The sequence below is a fragment of the Musca domestica genome, unplaced genomic scaffold, assembly GCF_030504385.1.
Source record: "Musca domestica strain aabys unplaced genomic scaffold, Musca_domestica.polishedcontigs.V.1.1 90, whole genome shotgun sequence".
In the NCBI taxonomy this organism is placed as follows: Eukaryota; Metazoa; Arthropoda; class Insecta; order Diptera; family Muscidae; genus Musca; species Musca domestica.
The window spans coordinates 294,129-311,193 of record NW_026712436.1 but is presented as its reverse complement, the minus strand read 5'-3'; the positions used below and the strand labels follow the sequence as shown (position 1 = coordinate 311,193).

General features: G+C 36.6%; 1 protein-coding gene across 1 annotated transcript in view; it reads right to left on the bottom strand.

Moving 5' to 3' along the window:
* Positions 1–17,065, bottom strand: part of LOC101887270 (cell adhesion molecule Dscam2) — a 332,543-nt gene that overhangs the window by 155,375 nt on the left and 160,103 nt on the right. Inside the window, exon 3 of the mRNA XM_059131918.1 lies at positions 5,643–5,779. Coding sequence (XP_058987901.1) covers positions 5,643–5,779 — 137 coding nt within the window. The remainder of the gene's footprint in view (positions 1–5,642; positions 5,780–17,065) is intronic.

Genomic DNA, 17,065 nt, shown 5'->3' with positions numbered 1-17,065 from the left:
CTTTTACATCATATTTAATGAGATAGTAATTATTCAAAATTTTGACCATTTGTGGGGGAGGTACTTGATGGAGTAGACCGATATTGTCCATTTTCACACCTGACCTAGTACTGACGCAAATTTTAGGATATGCAAAGTTGGAGCAGAATCGGATTATCCGTTCACTTTCTGTGCAAAAAATATATTTTTGAACAATTCCACCTTTTGTGGGGGAGGTACCAGAAGGAGTGGACCGATATTGTTCATCTTAACACCAGACCTTGGGTTAATGTAAATATTAGGATGTGTGAAATTTGAAGACAATCGGACTCTTACATCACATTTTATGAAAGTTGTAATTATTCAAAATTTTGACCATTTGTGGGGAGGTACTTGATGGAGTGGACCGATATTGCCCATTTTCACACCTGACCTAGCACTGACGTAAATATTAGGATTTGCAAAGTTGGACCAAATTCGGATTATACTTTCTCTTCCTGTGCAAAAAATATATTTTTTGAAAATTTCGACCTTTTGTGGGGGAGGTACCAGAAGGAGTGGACCGATATTGCCCATCTCCGAACTCGATCTAAGTTTGACAAAAATATTACGATGTAGCCAATTTGGACCAAATCGGATACTCCCTTCGAGAGTTATCGTGCGCACCAGCCAGCCAGACAGACAGACAGACGGACGGACGGACATCGCTAGATCGACTCCAAATGTTCTGAAACGGATTTGGTCCAAAGAGACCTAGAGTCTAAAACCGTTATTTCGACTAGGCACGTTTTGGCCGTATCAAATGATATATACCCTCTGTAGCCATATGGCTGAGGGTATAAAAAGCAGTAAGTTCGGTCAGGCCGAACTTTGAATACTTTCCACCATTTTGCGACGAATTGGGAAATGTTCACAAAAGTAAAATGCGTTAAAAATTCTGTTAAAATCTTAAAAATTCCAAATATAGCATTATATTGGGGTCTATAGGAAGACGTGACCCTGCATAGGCAATTTTTGCTATAGGCCATTACAATATTGAAATAGGAAGCTTGAAAATATTCTGTGAATAACGTGGCTAAAATTATCAAAATAGCGAATATAGGGAGGTACCCCTGTACAGGGTGAGATCAGAAAACTGCAACCAATTTCAGACTGCTGTCATCTATAAGCCACTAGACCGGCAGGTGTTAAAATTATTCCAGTGACAGCTCATTATATTGTTTACCAGCGTACAAACGTATTTTGGCGAGAATTTTCCAGAAAAAAAGTTATTCGTGATGAAATTCAAGCGTGATAGTGTGATTTCTTTATATTTGGCTGGAAAACCACCAGTGGCTATCGTTAGAGCACTCCAGTATTTAAATGTGAATAAAACTTTTGTTTCTCATACCATCGCTCGTTACCGTGATACTGGTAGTGTATCCCGACGTCAAGGAAGTGAACGGAAGAAAACAGCAACATGAGCAGAAATGAATCGAAAAGTAAAGAAGCGACTTGATCGGAACCCGCGTCGCAGTGGCCGAAAAATGGCTCGTGAGCTAGCAATATGCCATTTGCAAATATTGAAAAATGAGCTCGGGGTAAGGCCATTGAAATTCAAAAAAGTGCAAGAACTTACACCGCATCAGAAAGAAAATAGACTCAATAGAGCTAAAGAGTTGCTTCGCTTGACCGAAAGTGGTGAACTGCCGAATTTGGTTTTCTCCGATGAGAAAACATACGTTGTCCAGCAGTTTGTAAACAAACAAAATGATCGTGTTTACTTGCCAAAGAGGTCAGCTGAAAATGTGCACATTTGGTTGGCCACCAGAACTCAATCGCCGTCCATGGTGATGTTGTGGGCCGCCATAACAGCCGATGGTCGCTCTCCGCTCGTATTAATCGACCGTGACATCAGAATAAATGCCGAATATTATTGCGAAAATATTCTGGAGGGTGTATTAAAGCCTTGGACACGCAAACATTTTGGCCGCAGACTTTGGGCATTCCAACAGGACTCAGCACCATCGCACTCAGCACGCGCCACCCAAGAATGGATACAAAATGACGTTCCTCGCTTCATTTCCAGCGCACAATGGTCACCAAAATCTCCTGATACCAAGTCGTCGGACTATTGGGTCAGGAGTATTGTGGAAAGTAAGGTTTGCACTAAAAAATACCAAAGTGTCGATCACCTCAAGCAAGCACTTCGCCGGGAATATGCCAAAACACCGCAGAGTAAAATTCGGGCAGCGTGTGATAGTTTCATTGGCCGGTGCAGGGCCATAATTCGTATCACAGGCCTTGGTACTTATTTGGAATTTCAAATACGAAATATGTAACAATTCCGGTGAATAATGTTGCTAGAACCGTCAAATATCGAATATAGGAGGTACCGATGTATGGGGGCTATAGGAAGATCTGGACCTGCATAGACATGTTTATGTTATAGGCTATAATACTTATTAGGAACTTCAAATACGAAATATGAAACAATTCCTGCGAATAATGTTTCTAAAATCATCAAAATACGAAATGTAGGGAGGTATCGTTATAAGGGGGCTATATGATATCGTGAACATCTATAGACAATGCTCTTCTAGAGGGTGTAGTACTCAGAAGGAAATTTTTGTATAGATTTCAGACAATTTTATTGAAAAATTTGGCTACAATCACCAAAATTCCGAATTTCGGGGTTCGGTATTGCCCACACTGACGGACGGATAAGGCTAAATCAGCTTAGAGTTTTATGCTGATCAAGAATATCTATATTTTGTTAAGTCTAAAATTATTATGTTGATGAGTTACAAACGGAATGACGAACTCCATACTATGTATGATGGAGGTTATAAAATGCTAACCTAGAGAAACATAGACAAGCTAAGTTTTTGCTTTGCAAGGGCATGGCTAACTCTGCTCTAGTGATCCATACATATGGAATAGGGAAGCAGTCAGTTGAGATACTCCAGAGACAGATGAGCTTAAGGTGTATTTCCTCTTTTCTCCATCTTCCCTCTTGTCCAAAACTAGATCCTACGCATAATATATCCTCCCTAATAAGGTGCAGGACAAAATTTTCCATTTTCAAACTATGAATTAATAATTACCTTCAAAGAATTTAATATTTTGCTAAAAATCAAAAATTTGCCCCGATTGATGACACTCAACTTTACCTTCAGCAAACTTTCGGTTCCCTTGTCTCTTTCCAAACTTTATCGGGGTAACATCTGTGATTGGTGTTCGTCGTGAGTATGTGTGTGCAATGCTTTCACCCCTCCGCTTTGGAAGTAAACCAAAAACATATTTTGAACAACAAACTTTCTCGCAAAAACTCGTTACACCGCTGCTGATGTTTCTGACTTTAGCCTTGGTCATTAAATATGAACGATCTAATTAAAAGTCATTCTTCGAAGCTGTAGTAGTTTGTGTGTCTGTGTGTATAACGGTATGTTATTTCGCAGGGTATACATTTTGTAAAAAAACCACAACTTCTATTAAAGTTTAAAATTTTCATTGCGAACTACAGGTGGGAGTTGTTAGAGACCGGGTTGAATATTTACTCGAAGTTCGTAAACAATGAATACAAGCGATTTCTATGGGAAGAAGGATATAGGTAAATTTTTAAATCATTTACATGAAAAGTTCTCAGGTGTATGACAATGAAACACACTAATTGATACATAAATATGTAGCGGATTTGCAAAATTCAGGTATGTTTTCATTATTAGCTTTAATTTGCCAAAAAACGGAATATATGGCGTGTAAACTCAGATAATATCAATTTAAAAAGTATCAGTCGGTTTGGCCCAGAGATGTATACCCTCAGCTGTAGTCTTCTTATTTAAATATATTTTGAGTTGTGTTTTGATTATTCAAGCTGTAGCCCTTTTAGTTGGAGGCTTAGAAAGAGTGGGCCAGTATTGACCATTTCGTATCTGACAGATGTCGGATATAAATATTATAACGTGCAAGATTTGGATTATATCGACTATTTCCTTTATTTTATATGAGATATGTGATAATTTTTGGAAAATGTTGAAATGTGCGTAGGGTACCAAAAATAGTGCACCGAAGATTTCTAAAATGGCCCATGTAGGTCCACGTCTTCGTATAGCCCCCCTATATATCGGGAGGTACCGTTATATAGGGGGGCTATACGAAGACGTGGACCTACATGGGCCATTTTCAACACCAAAAGTCTATCAATTTACTTCATTTCGTTCGGAAGCTAGAGTGATTTCCACAGACGGATAGACGGACGGACATTGCTGAATCTACATAGAATTTTATGCCGATCAAGAATATATATACTTTGTGGGGTCTGAAATGGCTATTTCGAGGTGTTACAAACGGAATGACAAACTTAATATACCCTCCATACTATGGTGGAGGGTATAAAAAAACACTGACTTGCGTCACAAGTTATGACTATTCATAGGGGAGTTAACAGATATTATGGTTTCAAAAGAATCGGATGCTTATTTCGAATTTTATGAGTGATCTATAATCATTCAAAATGTGGGAGGTAGCGGTAGATATGACCCGATATGTTCCATTTTCACGCCAGATCTTGTGTTGCCAGAAGTATTGGGATATGCTTAGCTTGAAAGGAATCGTATGCTCATACAGCTTTTTTGAGGTTCATTGTTATTAAAAATGTTAATCCCTTTTAGGGGATGTACCAGAAGGAGTTGTTAGATGTATTCAGTCTTGAGTCTTGAGATTTTGTTTTATTTTTTTATACCGAAATAGTGGCGTGAATGTCTAATACTAAATTCAATTGATACAAATTCATCTTCCATTATCCATTATCTTCCGACAGGGCGCGTATAAGTTATAATAACTGAAATAATGACAGCAATCATACGCCACCTTATACTTGATTTTGAGATATATGTGGTGTCCGTTGGAATTGCAATTTTCGAAAAAAGGAAAGTTGTGTTGAATTGTGCTAGGTTCGAAAAAATATCTGAGATATTCGAATTTTTTTTTTCGAAAAAGTTAAAGTTGTGCTGAGTTGTACTCGGTTTGTGCCCATTTGGCCGATAAAATTTTTTCGATATCCCTTACCAATTTCGAAAAAACGACAACTTCGAAAGTATGCCAGAATTGCAATTTTCAAATTTCGGGTTTTTTCGAAAAAAATCTTTATTCGAATATCTCAGAAATTTTTTCGAATTTCGAAAAAAAATCGGCACAATTGAGCTCAAACGTAGCACAATTCAGCACAACTTTCCTTTTTTTGGAAATTCGAAAATTGCAATTCCAACGGACACCACATTGGAGATATAATTCGAAAGTCTGATTAAAAAGAAAAAATTAGGCGAGAAATCCAATGGTTAAGGCGACAAATGAATGAGACAAATCCCACTAGGGGGAAGCCTACCCGGAAAAAATTGGTATTTAAATCCAAAATAAACATGAAAAATTTTGTATTTGAAAAAGAAGCGAAGAAAATTTGATGATATTTCCCCCCCTCCCCCTGTTAGCTCCATTCTTTTTTTTTGGGGGGGGGCTTCTTTTCATTTCTTTCCAATATCTGAATACGAGATAATTTATTGTATGCTTATCTCATGTTATAGTAAGAATAATAATCACTGAAAATCTTAGTCTGATTAGAAACTGCATCACCTATTGTATGACCAACTATTACGTACATAAACTTTAAACCACTAAATACATACCTCCGGTGGCGGACTGCCATGGCCGGAACACTCAATGAGACCTCCGGAATTATTTGAGAATTCCACGCGATGCGCCGGCTCGTGCAGAAATACTGGGCCTTGTAAATCCAATCCATTGACCGTGACATACCATTGAACTGCAAGAGACAGAAATTAATTGACAGGAGTTATAAAATTATTTTCAATAACTACAAGTTTTTTTTTTAGAAAAATTATTTTTTCCAAACTACTTTATTTTTAGACGTCAAAAAACGTCAAAGCATACTTAGCAATATTCACATGAAAAAATGTATATTAATAAGGTATAAGGCAATTAATTCTTTTTTAATCTGCGGCGTAATACAAGACGCCTTCAACACCTTTACCTAAAATTCAATGTTGCGTACACAAATATTCAACTACTACACTACGTTAAAATCTTTTGTACGTTCATATTACCTAAGGCCACGTCCATATCTTATAATTTATAAAATAAAAACGTTGTAAAAATTGATACTTTTTTAAATTCAACAAATCGTAACATTTGTATACCCTACACCAAGTAGTGGTAAGGGTATTATGTTTTTGTGCATTTGCTTGCAATATGAAGAAGGAAGCGAGATAGACCCATAGTTACTCTTGAGGATCTTCATAGAATAACTTTTTGAGTCGATTTAGGTATGTCAGTCCATCCGTCAGCACATGCATTCTTGTGAACAAAATGCAGGTCGCATTTATTATGCGATTGATATGGAAATTTCCAAACAATGTTTGTTACGTCCATGAAAAACCCTATTGAAATTCGAGCTAATCGGTTCAAACTCATACATAGCTCCCATATATATTTTCAACCAGTACAAATCAACTGAATTTTTGCCGACAGAATTCAATCTGGAAGCAAGAACATAAAATTTGGTAAAGATCGGTTCAAACTACAGCTCCAATATATAAAGTCCCTCATACGCGTAATATGCACTCCAAAAGAATTATATTTGTTACCAGATAACTTAATGAGCTCAAAAATACCTCTGTCAAATTAAATCGAAATAGGATCAGATTAGGATATAGCTCTCATATATATCATTATACGATATGAGGTTTATTGTGCACCAAATGTCCAGTATCAGCCCAAACGACCTGGATTTTGGGTTTTTGTGCACCAAATGGCTAATATAAGCCCAAATTGACTGAATTTTAGCACTTCCGAGGGAATTCAAGCTAAAAGCAAATTATTCAAATTTTGGTGAAAATCGTGTCAGATATAGTTATAGCTCTCATAAACAGATTTCATCCGAGTTGATGTTGAAGTCCCTCACATGCGTAATATGCACTTCTCACAATGATATTTGATATCGTGCATCAGATAATTCTCGAAAATGCAAAAATGAAAGCAAAAATGTCGGAAATAGCATCAACTTTTAGAATAAGTTTAGATTTGTTCGAATTGGTCACATTTGATACGAATTATGGCCTTTAAACGGCCAATGATACCGTCACACGCTGCCCCAATGTTGCTCCAAGGTATTTTGGCCCATTCCCTTGTTTTGGTATTTTTTAGTGCCAACCTTGCTTTTCAAAATACTCCAGACACAATAGACAAACGGATTGGTATCCGAAATGAAGCGAAGAACCTCATTTTGTAACCATTCTTGGGTGGCACATGCTGAGTGCGATCACGTTAACCAGCGATGGTACGAGACACAATAAATTTATTCACATTCAAATGCTGGAGTGCTCTAACGATAGCCACATATTGTTTTCTAGCCAAATGTAAAGAAATCACACTATCACGCTTGAATTCCATCACGAATAACTTTTTTTTTGTAAACAATATAATGAGCTGTCACTGGAAATTTTAGAAGCTGTCGGACGAGTGGCTTAGAAATGACAGTAGTCTGAAGTTGGTTGCAGTTTTTCATCTCACCCTGTATCTTCGATATCATATTCAACCGAATTTTATCAATTGGTGAAACTCGGTCCAGTATATATCTATTGCTCCAATAAATACTTTTTAATATAATCCTTGTCGAAGTCATATCATGAACCATACAACAATGTTATTTGGCTCATAGTTGGCATGACCTATTTCACATAAATTCCTAATATAAACTTTTTTGTTACGAAAGCTCTGCTATATACGCACAGTGGTGAAGGGTATCATATAGTCGGCCCCGCAGTGATTTTGTCCTCTTCATACTGGTTTTTTCTATTTTCTCAGTAATCTAAAAGTATTGCCCTAACTTTCTGACCCTTTCCTCCATATTTACACATTTGAGTATTATCGACATTTTTCAATATAAATATTTCATAACAGTATTAAAACTCTTGCAAGGTAAGTAATACGTTTTCAATTTCCTTGCAGATCCTCTATTCCATTACAGAAATGAATTCAAAGAAAACATTAACAGGAATTCTTCAATAGTAGTAATAAAAATAATTATAGTCATTACATCCTTCGTTTCGTTTCTCCCATTGATAGATTGCAGAATGTGACATTTACTGTTGTAAATGATGACGATAATGACGATGCTCTTCGAGTTCGAATGACATCCGGATTCAAAGTGAAATAAATCATAATGATGTTCATTTCTTTTGTACTTCGCTGTACTTCTGTGATTGTCTCAGTCATCGTTAAATAAATTACACGTTTTTAATATTTTTTTTTTGTCAGAACACGATGCTTAACGATTTGCAGTTGAACAAAGATAATAGCTTTGAATTATGAATGCTGTTTAATAGAGTTCGTGAGAACAAAAATAGCAAATTGATAAGATGAAGAAATTGTTATGCTTGAAAATCGTTGCTTAAGGCCATGAATTTATTTATATATTTCCTATAAATAAGAATTCAATAGGAATTAGGAAGAATATAAATTCGAAGTACTCAAATATTTAAAACACTGAAAATGTGGAAATTAATTCCACTCAAACTTTGACCTCAAAATACCTTTGAAAAACTCACTGGTATTGGAAGTTATTAAATTCTCTTGAAATATGATTTTTTTTTTTTTTTTTTGACATATTTTATTCTCACCAGAATTATTCAATCAATATGAAATGAGTAAAACGCATCACCCACCCTAATATCTACTCAATGTCATTGATAACAAAAGACAATTTACAATGCTCCCGTCCATTAGTGTGACATAAAAGTTTATATCACTGGAAATGTTAGAAGTTGGAAACAAAGTGGCAAAATTGATCGTTCGAAGATGAAATCATATATAAATGTCTACGCTAATGACGGAGAAAGGTTGAACGTCTTCATCTTTCCTTCGATATTCTTTAAAGCCAATCTGCACTCATTTTTGTTGTAGGTGACCAAGGTTAGAAGAACATGTCACTCGTAGCTGGACTAATGTAATGAAGTTCTGCTGTCAATTAGGATCGTAAAAGTTGACTTTTGAAACGTCCGGAAGTGGTTGCGTCCAAAGTATAACCAGTAAGGAAAGGTCAAAAGTCGGACGGGCCCGCATTTAGTAAAGCTCACGTAACAAAAATATTTTTATTGGGAATTTATGTAAAGTAGATCATATTACGCATGTGAGGGGCTTTAGTATCAAATCGGATGAAACATATATATGGGAGCTATAGCTATATCTGAACTGGTTTTCACCAAATTTGAAGTATCTGTTTTTAAGCGGAATTTCGTCGGAAGTGCCAAAATTCAGTCCATTTGGGCTGATATTAGCCATTTGGAGCAAAAAACCCTGAAATCGGATAAATATAAGGGAACTATATTCAAATCTGAAACGATGTTGACAAAATTTTCAAAACTTATTTCAGAGCTGTATCTGATATCTAACACCAATGATCATTGTTGTGGAGTCCATACTACGCATGTCAAACGATGTAAGTTTTAGCTTTTTATTAAATGAAAGCAGAAAATGTCAGAAATAGCATCAAATTTTTAGAATCAGTTTAGATTTATTCGAATTGGCTACCTTGGGCACGAATTATGGCCTTCAAACGGCCAATGAAACAGTCACACACTTCCAGAATGCAGCTCTGCGGTATTTTGGCCCATTCCCGGCGAACCGCTTGCTTGAAGTGATCGACACTTTGGTATTTTTTTAGTACCAACCTTGCTTTCCAAAATACTCCGGACACAATAGTGAAATAGTGGAAATGAGACGAGGAACCTCATTTTGTAACCAATCTTGGTTGGCGCGTGCTGAGTACGATGATGCTGAGTCCTGTTGGAATGTCTAAGGTCTGCGGCCAAAATGTTTGCATGCCCAAGGCTTTAATACACCCTTCAGAATATTTTCGCGATAATATACGGCATTTATTATAATGCCACTGCCGATTAATACGAGCGGAGAGCGATCATCGGCTGTTATGGCCGCCCACATCATAACCATGGCCGACGCTTGAGTTCTGGTGGCCAACCGAAGGTGCACATTTTCAGCTGACCTCTTTGCCAAGTTAACACTATCATTTTGTTTGTTTAGCAACTCTTTAGCTCTTTTGAGTCTATTTTCTTTTTGTTGCGGTGTAAGTTCTTGCACTTTTTGGAATTTCAATGGTTTTACCCCGAGCTCATTTTTCAATATTTGCCAATTGGAATATTGCGATATGTTCAGCTTACGAGCCATTCAAGTCAAGTCGCTTCTTTACTTTTCAAACCTTTTCTGCTGATGTTACTGTATCACGGTGGTACAAGACACAAAAGATTTATTCACATTTAAATGCTGGAGTTCTCTCACGATAGCTACTTGTGGTTTTCCAGCCAAATATAAAGAAATCACACTATCACGCTTGAATTCCATCACGAATAGCATTTTTTCTGAAAAATTTTCACCAAAATGCTTTTTTACGCTTGTAAACAATATAATGAGCTGTCACTGGAATAATTTTAACAGCTGTCGGACTAGTGGCTTAGAAATGACAGCAGTCTGAAGTTGGTTGCAGTTTTTTCAACTCACCCTGCATATGCGAAGCATATCTAAATGTTAACCGATTATATCCGATGGGGTTCGCCTTGAGCCAAATAAATTGTTTGTGCAAAATGTCATCTCGATCGGTCAATAAATGCGACTTATACTTTGTTTACAAAAATACATGGCAGACGAGGATCGATATGCATAAATCGATTGAGAATGTGATTCAATACAGATCATCTATCTATGGATTTATCTTGCTTCCTTCTCCATGTTACAAACAAATGCACAAAGACATAATGCCCTTACCACTATGTGGTGTAGGGCATAGAAATCACATGCGATAAAAAATGGATAAAATTGTAAAAAAAAAAAAAATAACAAATTGATATATTTTTACGCGATATTCTTAGATTTTATTATTTTCTGGCAAGAAACAAATTTGAATTGATGACCTAACTGATATATATCCTATATCTTAGCTATAGACATCGCTGTAATGGTGATTTGGCCGGGGTAAAAAATATTTGCCGTTAAGTGGAAATTTTCGTACTTTTTTGACATAAAAGTTATGGATTAAATTACCCTTACTCCAAGCAAAATTTAGCTTTTATTTGTTTATAATTGTGGCCTGTAGAGCAACAGCAAAATTAGGAAATTTTTCTGTTTTTGGTCCATTTCAAATCCTTAATTTTTTGCGATCATCCCCAAAAACAATTGCCTTCTATTCTGACCCTAACTCTACCTCCATTTTCAATTTCGTGAGGCTCAGGCCAGAATTGCGACATGTAGCGTGATTACAAATTAACATGGACAGACAAAAGCACGGACATACATAGCTATATCGACTCAGATAGGCGAGACAGGAAGATCCATATGTAACATCCTATATCCAGAACCAATAACTCCAGGTGTTACAAACTTGGCCCATATAAACTTATAATACCCCAAACCCATGATATTGTCGGGTAAAAAGTTATCATTTTTTTAAATATCGCCCATGGTAAAATTAAGAAGGGAAAGTCATGCAATCATATGACAACAATTTTTTTTTCGAAATTATTCATTTGACAACATTTCATTGTCAAAATTTATGTTTACAAATCCATTGTATACACACAAATCAGAGGTGGGAACCTATTTTCTATGCAGTAAAATTTGACAAGGTAAGTTACAGAAAATGCAGAGATATGAATGCTTATTTGAAATGACTTTACCTTCGTTGTCATGATATCGCCAAGGTCTATAAATTTTCCTCGTCATTTACAGCCATTCTTTCATCGTCAATTTGTAAAATATTTCCCTATTTCAGCGTTTCATACTCTCTAATATCCTAAAATCTGGCATTTTCAAATAAATATTTTCACAATAGGCTCTTGAAGCAGCCAGTGTATTGCTTACACATCTACTCACAGGCAATAAAGCATTCACTTTTACATTAACAGACACACATATCATCGTATGATTATTTTCGCTTTTATAAATCTAACTAGAAATATTCCCGCTCTTCCCCTCTCTTCGCCGGATATAACTTTCATTATTCTGCAATAATTGCATCCAATTGCATATCGTCTGACAATCCGAGCGGAACGTTTCTCTATGTCATTTCTATGCCAACAAATAAAACAGCAAAGTGTTTGCTTATGATTGCCAGGATAGCACTTTTGCCCACAACAGCTTTATGGCGCAGCTTGAGTAATTAACTCATATTAATCCGTCAAAGTGTCTGTCTGCATGTCAGTCATTTTATTTTTCATGTTTGTCGGTCGCCGGCAGGAATAGGTGTTAAACTGGGATGATGAGATTAGCACTAATGAAGTCAGTGCAATGTGTGTGTGTGTATGGGGTGTGGCAGAAGTGAGAGAAATTGATGCTCAAGAGATACAAATACATACAAATGTACATATATATATCAGTAAAAGTGAGCTAATTTCTTATGAAATAAAAAATAGCTAGTTGTAAAAAATCGCTGATTTGATTGCAAGTTATGACAGATATAAGTGTGGGAAATTGTGACCCTTTGTGGGTGAGGTCCAGAAGGGGTTCGTAGCTGTATATCATCTTCACAACAGATCTTGTGCTACCAAAAATGTTTGTACGTGGGAAATTTGAAGAGATGAATGGATTTGGATGCTTATTCCGCTTTTATGAGCTTTTATTTTTCAAAATCTTGAACCCTATGTAGGGAAGGTACCAGAAGAAATTGTCCGATCTCTGCCATCTTTATGACAGATCTTGTATTGATGGAAATATTAATATGTACCAAGCCCGAGTGAATCGGAATGAATTCACGTTTTGTGAGTTTCATAGATATGTAAAAAGTTGATCCTTTGTGGGAGAGGTACCAGAACGAATGGACCGATATATCCCATCTTCACAGCAGATCTGGTATTAGTAAAAATAATATGATGTGTAAAATATGAAGAGAACCAGGTGCTTATTTCGGATTTTTTAATCGTTTTGGTTATTTAAAATATTGACCCTTAGTGGGGGAGGTACCAGAAGGAATGGTCCGAATCGGATGTTATTTTCATTTATTTTGTAATTTGAAGACAATTATAATTATTCAAAATTGAAATATTGAGATGTGCCAAGTCTGGAATGGAATCGGATGTTAATTGCGCCTTTTATGAGCTACATGAGTATTAAAAATTTGGCCCTTTGTGGGGGACGCACCAGAAGGAGTAAACCGATATATTCTATCTTCACACCAGACCTTGGGTTCATAAAAATATTGTGATGTGTGTAATTTGAAAATATCGGACTATTACATCACGTATTATAAGAGTTATAATTGTTCAAAATGTTGACCCTCTGTGGGGGAGGTACTTGATGGAATGGTCCGAATCGGGGTTATTGTGCCAGTCAGACAGACAGGCGGACGAACACACGGTCATCCCTAGATTGACTCCAAATATCCTAAAACGGATTTGGACAAAAGAGACCAAGGGTCTAAAACGTTTATTTCGATGAGGCACGTTTTGGCCGTATCAAACGATAGACATACCCTCAGCCATATGGCTAGAGAGGCTATAATAAACACTTCAGGATTTTAGCACAGGAAGCTCTTGAACCACATCCTTTTTGATTCTGATTATCTTTTTCACATTTTCGAATGTTGGAAAGATAAGTAAAAAATAGTAACTTCGGCCGGGCCGAACTTTGAATACCCTCCACCATTTGGAACGAATTTGGGCATTTTCCATAAAATAAAATCAGTTAAAAATTCCGTTAAAATCTTAAGAATACCGAATATAGCTGTTATATTGGAGGCTATACAAAGACGTGGGCCTTCAAATGTAGTTTTTTGTCATAGGTTGTAGCACCAATTGCGAACTTCAAGTGCGAAATTTGGAACAACTCCGGTGAATAATGTCCCAAAAATCATCAATATAGCGAATCGTGAACCTATATAGAAAAGTCTCTTCTAGAGGTAAAGTACTCAAAAATAACTCCTTTTTAGACAATTCTATTGAAAAATATGACTACAATCATCAAAATGCCGAATATCGGGAGGTACCGTTTTATGGGGGATAAACGATATTGTGGACTTATATAGACAACTCTCTTTCAAGAGGTGAAGTACTCAGAAGCAAATCCAGGTGTGGATTCTGAGACAATTCTATTGAAAAATTTGGCTACAATCATAAAAACTCCGAATATAGGGAGGTACCGTTACATAAAGGACATACGATATCGTGGACCATATAGACAATTCTCTTCCAGGGAGTAAAGTTCGCAGAAAGAACTCCTTGTTTGGAATTTCAGACTATTCGATTAAAAACTGTGACTACAATCATCAAAATAATGAATGTTGGGCGGTACCGTTATATGGGGATATACGATTTCGTGGACCTATGTAGACAATTCTCCTACAGGCGGTAAAGAACCCGCAAAGATCTACTTGGATTTCAGACAATTCCATCGAAAAATCTGGATAGGATCATCAAAATAAAAAAATATAGAGAGTACCGTTATTCATCATTCGATATCGTGGACCGATATAGCCCATCTTCGAACTTGACCTGCCTGCAGACAAAAGAGAGATCTGTGCAAAGTTTTAGCTTCCTATCTTAATTCGTTTAGACTGTAGCGTGATTACAACAGATGGACAGACGGACGGACGGCCAGACGGATGGACATGGCTAACTTGTCTTAGAATTTTACGCTGATCAAGAATATGTATACTTTGTTCGGTCCAAAATTATTATTTCGATGAGTTATATACAGAATGACGAACATAATATACCTTCCATACTATGTATGGTGGAGGGTATAAAAATAGATTTGAACAAATGCGAATTCCAAACACTACCACCGATCAAGCTTCATTCTCGAATATTATGTCAGTTGAATTTGAACGAATTCAGGATCACATTAAAATTGCGATTCGATTTACTATGTCATGCCTGCTCAATGTCCCTTTAGTACATTTTTCAAACCGAATTGACACATTTTGACAGCTTCAATAAATTTATTTACAAAAAAATATATATATGATCCCCACCCTCCCCCCCCCCTGCGAAAAATCCTTGAGAATGTTAAACTCAAATTTCAAGTCTTGTAAAGCCCATAAATATATTCATACATACATCCATAAGAAACTCCTTACATACATAGTGCTTAACTTCTCTCTCCCCTCGACGACGCCAATCTGCACAGGCAGATTCAAATATTTATCTTCACACTGAAGTGTTTACAAAACATGTGGGTCAAACGACATCAGCTACGTGACCTGTCTGTTGTGGGGTTTACCTTTAAAAACATCGGCATCGTTACCGCGAGCATGGAACCCGGTGTCGGAGGGGTGAAGCTTTCAAAAACTTTGTTTGAAACAGAAAATTGTAAAATAACAACTCTGTTTTGTTTTGTTGTGTATGTGCTTTTTTCTCCCTTTGTAGCAACAACAATACGGCTGCCAACAACTTTAACAGATTGCTGCCGAGACTTGTTCGCTGCTGCTGTTGGTTATGATTAAAAGCACAGGAAACGGATACCATTCGTAATTTTGCATTTTTAATATGAATGGAGGAAGGGGGAGGGGGAAGATGAAACAAAAGCAAGCATCTCCAATGAAATTAAAAATATATAGTTTTCAAAGTGCCAGACAACTTTTGTTTGAAAACAATCCAACGAACAAAATACCAAAAGTTGGATGAGTGTTTTTTTCTCGTTCGTGTGTGAGATCTCATTACCGTATGCCATAGTTGTGTTGTGAATAATCATCTGACGGCTGTGACTGATACACAGTTGATTTTAATGGTATAATTATTCAGGTTGTCGGAAAATGGGAGGAAAATAAACTGGAAAAACAAATTTGTTCGAATGTTCAAACTTTTTTTAAGACCCTCACACAGACGAAATCTGGGAACGAAATGATTGGAGATAAGTGGAAATATTTGTATAGGAAATAAGTGAAAATACTTGTATAGGTAAAGGAAAAAAATTAGTGAGAGAGCTTGACAACTTTCTAAAATTTACAAATTTTTAAATTAAATGAGAATCTTAAGAGGGTTGTTGTATAAATATAATGGTAAAGAAGCAAACTCTTTAAGAGAAAAAGAACACTCCCACTGGTAAACATTAACATCTTTCTCCACTAATAAACAAATGTAGTTTTTTATAAAAACAACAATTATAGGATTAAGCCTAATATTTCTATTTATACGCTTGATACTCGTCTAATAATCTATGTAATAATCCACAGGGTGAGATAGAAAAACTGCAATAAAATTAAACGAAATAATCTTTACATTCATTTATATATTTATTTATTTAATTTTTTTTTTTTTTTTAATGAAAGCAAAATATGTCGGAAATAGCATCAAATTCTAGAATAGGTCTAGATTTGTTCGAATTGGTGACCTTTGGCACCAATTATGGCCTTCAAACGGCCAATGAAACCGTTACACGCTGCCCGAATGTTGCTCTGCGGCATTTTTACCCATTCCCGGCGAAGCGCTTGCTTGAGGTGATCGACACTTTGGTATTTTTTAGTGCAAACCTTGCTTTCCAAAATACTCTAGACACAATAGTCCAACGGATTGATATCCGGAGATTTTGGTGACCGAGCGGCCCACACCTCACCATGGCGGGCGCTTGAGTTCTGGTGGCCAACCGAAGATGCACATTTTCAGCTGACCTCTTTGGCAAGTAAATACGATCATTTTGTTTGTTTACAGACTGCTGGACAACGAATGTTTTCTCATCAGAGAAAACCAAATTCGGCAGTTTACCACTTTCTGCCAAGCGAAGCAACTCTTTAGCTCTTTTGAGTCTACTTTCTTTCTGTTGCGGTGTAAGTTCTTGCACTTTTTGGAATATCAATGGCTTTACCCCGAGCTCATTTTTCAATATTTGCGGAATGGAATATTGCGATATGTTCAACTCACGAGCCATTTTTCGGCCATTGCGACGCGGGTCTCGATTAAGTCGCTTCTTTACTTTTCGAACCATTTCTGCTGATCTTGCTGTTTTCATCCGTCCACTTCCTTGACGTTGGGCTACGCTAACAGTATCACTGTAACAAGCTATGCTATGAGACACAAACGATTTATTCACA